General features: G+C 41.8%; 1 protein-coding gene across 1 annotated transcript; it reads left to right on the forward strand.

Annotated features, from left to right (window-relative positions):
* The first annotated feature begins 2968 nt into the window (after positions 1-2968).
* On the forward strand, positions 2969-3910 carry LOC146556304 (olfactory receptor 2AT4-like). The gene has a single exon (XM_085248921.1). The coding sequence runs from the start codon at positions 2969-2971 to the stop codon at positions 3908-3910; it is 942 nt and encodes a 313-aa protein (XP_085105047.1).
* Positions 3911-4879: the final 969 nt, after the last annotated feature.

Below are 4879 nucleotides of genomic sequence, written 5' to 3' on the forward strand. Positions count from 1 at the left end.
AACTCACTTCTATCATACTCACTGCAGTGTATATCCCCCCTAACGCTAATGCTAGGTTGGCCATGAAAGAACTTTCTGGAGCCAGAATAAACACCCCGAGGCTGCTTTTATTGTTGCTGGTGACTTCAACCACACCAACTTAAAGACAGTCCTCCCCAGATTCCACCAACATGTCTCCTGCCACACCAGAGGAGACAAGACTTTAGACCATGTTTATTCCAACTTGGCTGGAGCATACAAAGCAACACCCCTCCCCCACATTGGACAATCGGACCATCTCTCCCTGTTCCTCACACCTCGGTATTCACCACTCATCCAACGTATGAAACCTGCTGTGAGGACAATTAAAGTGTGGCCAGAGGGGACAGACACAGTTCTCCAGGACAGATTTAAAAACACAGACTGGAATATGTTCACCCACACAGACCTGGACAAGTATGCCTCATCTGTACTGGATTACCTCTCCAAAACCACAGACAGTGTCACCACCCAGAAACGGATCACCATGTACCCCAACCAGAACCCTTGGATGAACCGGGATGTTCGTCTCCTCCTGAAGGCCCGCAACACCGCCTTTAGGTCAGGAGATGCACACGCCTACAGTACAGCCAGGGCTAATCTAAAGAAGGGTATCAAAAAAGCCAAACACCATTACAAAAAGAAGGCAGAAGAACACTTCTCCAACTCCAACCCCCGACGCATGTGGCAAGGACTCCAGACCATTACAGACTACAGGACCACCAAACCCTCCCCCGCATCCTCTGATGTCTCCTTCCTCAACGAGCTCAACAACTTTTATGCTCGTTTTGAGCGAGGGAACCCCACAATCACAACCAAAGCAGACATGACGCCAGACCACCAACCTCTGACTGTCTCCCCCACCGATGTAGGTGCGGTGCTGAGCAGGATCAATGTCCACAAGGCTGCAGGTCCTGATGGTATCCCCGGGCATGTTCTCAGAGCGTGTTCTGGGGAGCTTGCAGGAGTGCTCACAGACATATTCAACCTGTCCTTGGCACACGCTGTGGTACCGGCACACTTCAAATTCTGTCTCCCCCCCACCCTGGGCCCCCACCAATTAGCATACCACCAGAACAGGAGCACAGGGGATGCAGTCTCCATCGCACTGCACTCTGTCCTCTCACACCTGGACAATAGCAACACCTACACCAGAATGCTGTTTATAGACTTCAGTTCAGCATTCAATACAATCCACCCCTCACAACTCATCGGGGCATCAGTTCCCTCATGTGCAAATGGTTACTGGACTTCCTGACCAACCGCCCCCAACACGTCCGGCTAGATAACCACTGCTCATCTACAATCACAATGAACACGGCTGTGTGATGAGCCCTTTCCTCTACTCCCTCTTCACCCACGACTGCAGACCTGCCGATGGTTCTAACACCATCATTAAGTTTGCAGATGACACCACGGTGATTGGCCTCATCAGTGGCAACGATGAGGCCGCCTACAGGGAGGAGGTAGATTGTCTGGCTGAGTGGTGCGACACAAACAACCTGCTGCTTAACACCGAGAAGACCAAGAAGCTCATCGTGGACTACAGGAGGAATGTTGACCCACATCCACCCATCTACATTAAGGGGACGGCTGTGGAGCGTGTGAGCAGCTTCAAGTTCCTGGGAGTTCACATCTCCGAGGATCTCATCTGGACGACCAACTGCTCCAAGCTGGTCAAGAAGGCTCACCAGCGCCTCTTCTTCTTGAGGACTCTGAGGAAGAACCACCTATCCTCAGACATCCTGGTGAACTTCTATCGCTGCACCATCGAGAGCATCCTGACCAACTGTATAACAGTCGGGAACTGCTCTGCCTTGGACCGGAAGGCGGTGCAGAGGGTTGTGAAAACTGCCCAGCGCGTCGCCGGAGCACCACTTCCTGCCATAAAGGACATCTACAGGAAGCGGTGTCTGAAAAGGGCTGGGAAAATCATGAAAGACCCCAGTCACCCATCACATGGACTCTTCACCCTCCTGTCCTCTGGGAGGCGCTACAGGAGCCTCTGGACTAAGATCACCAGGTACCGGAATAGCTTCTTCCCCACAGCTGTCAGACTCCTGAACTCTACCTCCTGACATCTGACCCAAGTTAACACATGGACTGGACATACACACACCCACAACCACCTACACACACATACAATGGACAACTGTACCCTCAAACACACAATAATAACATGGACTGAACCACCACTCACAACCACTAGCACTTTATATAGCCTCTTAACTGCACTACTGTATAGTTCTGTATAAATAATCATACGATAATTTTTAATTCTACAACTGTGTACAACTTGCATAGTTCCCATTTCTGTATAGCTGTATATCTCATATTTCTGTATAGTTCTTTATTTCATATTCTGTATAGTTGTATTTTTCATATTTATATCCTGTTCATAGCCTGCACATAGCTTGTACTCACTACAGCCTGTACATACTTATAGTTATAGCATATTCATAACATACTTCATACCGTGTACATATTACATACCGTAGTAGACCCATTTCTGTAATATGCTTACATATCTATATTATTGCTAATATATATTGTAATATATCTATATCATGGCTAAAGCACTTCTGGATGGATGCAAACTGCATTTCGTTGCCCTGTGACATGTGCAATGACAATAAAGTTGAATTATATTCTATTCTATTCTAATTACAAGAGACTGAACAACCATGTTTCAGACCTCCTTCTCTCTTGAGGATGAGGCAACTTGATAAAAACCTTATAGAGACTCGCATGATACGCTGTGTGTGTTTGGGTGATGAAGGTGCTCAGAGACAAATTTCAGGTTCATATATTTTTATGAACCAGAGAAACAACAGGATTTAAATACTGCTATAGTCTTGGATTTGTTTTTTGGTTGTTTGTTTTTCTTTTGGATTTTTACTGGTTTTACAATTTTTAATTATTTTTTAATGTTTTGTCTTTGAAAAAATTCATGGATGAAGAGTCAAATGCTACCTATCTAACTCTGGACTGGTACACAGAGATTAACAAGTACAGATATATTTTCTTTTTTGTTATGTTTACATTATATATTCTAATAATCTGCACTAATTCTACTATTCTGTATCTCATCTGGAATCATAAAAACCTCCATGAGCCTATGTACATTTTCATTGCAGCATTGCTACTGAACTCTGTTCTTTACAGCACAACTGTTTACCCAAAACTGCTGATTGACTTTTCATCTGAAAAACAAGTCACAACATATTCAGCCTGTCTCTTTCAGTTCTTTATATTTTACACTCTAGTTTTATCAGAGTTCCTTCTGTTGGCTGCCATGGCCTATGACAGATATGTGGCTATATGTAAACCTCTGGAATATCAAACTCTCATGAGAAAAACTACTGTGGGTATTTTCCTGGTCGTGGCTTGGCTTGTACCTGCTTGTCAAGTTGCTGTCCAAGCAATAGCAAGTGCTGAAGCTAAACTGTGTGACTCTAATATAAAAGGAATATTTTGTAATAATGCAGTTTACACTCTTCAGTGTGAAAGATCAAAATTAATTACCATCTTTGGTGTGGTCATTGTATTAGATCTTGCAATTCTTCCTATGCTCTTTATAGTTTTCACATACACAAAAATCTTTATAGTTTCTCATCGAAGTTGTAAAGAAATTAGGAAGAAAGCTGCAGAGACTTGTTTACCCCATATGTTAGTTTTAATCAGTTATTCAGCTTTTTTTGTGTATGATGTAAGCATAGCTCGTGTGAAATCAGATTTTCCAAAAACCACACGCATAATAATGACATTACAAATAATGCTCTATCAGCCTTTGCTAAATCCATTCATTTATGGACTCAAAATGAAGGAAATTTCTAAACATCTAAATAAGCTGCTTTCTCAGACCAACATCAGTCCTTGTATTAAAACTTAAAGCTAAGGTGAAGTAATTTTGCTGTTAATCAATTGTGTGCAGTTATTTTAAACACTTTTGAAATAGCCCAGACTACTAATACTCTGCCTATTTGTTAGTACATACAGTATAGTAGATATTGCCTGCCTTGTGTTTGCCTTTATGCTGCCTATGGTTGATGGAAATTATCTCGGTTAATTTCTTTGGTAGTAAACTGTTAAAGGTGTGTGACACACACTTTCAAATTCACCATTAACCTCCATATTTTTTGCATCATGCTTGTCCATAAACACCTCGTATAAGATTAACTGAAGACCTGGAGAATTCTTTAGATTTGTAATACAGTTGGGATACCAATCTACATTCAGTTAAAGCAGATATTGTCATATCTGTCTGTTTGTTTCTGTGCTAACATCAGTTGCATTTCAGTGCAACAGAATTCACAATAAAACTGTTGCCATGTACTCACATTCCTGGTTTTATTGTCTGACATCTGTCCAGAGTGGCTCCACAGTATAGTGGTTTATACTTTTGGCTGTTAATTGAAAGTTCCCTGGTTTGGACATGAAAGATCCCACAAAGAGAAACAAATCTCTGTCGTATTACATTAGGAAGGGTGCCTGATAAAAAAATCTGCTGAAGCAAACATGCAAACTGCTGTGGCAACATCTTGTGAAAAAGTAGCTTTACTGTCAGACAACTGTATATGCATGAAAAACACATAAAACCATCTTTACTTCAAAACCATTTTCTAACCTACTTCTTGCTTCTCTTCAATCACAACCTCAATTTTATGACACGGACAGTGTCTAACTGTAATTACATAATTAAATGTCATTTATTATTCTTACATTCATTCATTCATACATTATAAGTCACATGTTACAAAAGTTTTCTGTTACTTGTTTGTCCTGTTACAGCACTACAGCATTTAGATATGTGAACACCTGTATGATTTTTGTTATACCTATGAGGTATATTATTATTAAA

Source organism: Mchenga conophoros, linkage group LG16 (genome assembly GCF_057382185.1).
Source record: "Mchenga conophoros isolate Kocher_MC1m ecotype Shallow Benthic linkage group LG16, M_conophoros_male_GT1.1, whole genome shotgun sequence".
Classification (NCBI taxonomy): Eukaryota; Metazoa; Chordata; class Actinopteri; order Cichliformes; family Cichlidae; genus Mchenga; species Mchenga conophoros.

What these genes read in the sequence shown, in the direction of transcription:
- LOC146556304 (XM_085248921.1), top strand. Translation starts at nt 2,969, where the DNA reads ATGGATGAAGAGTCAAATGCTACCTATCTAACTCTGGACTGGTACACA.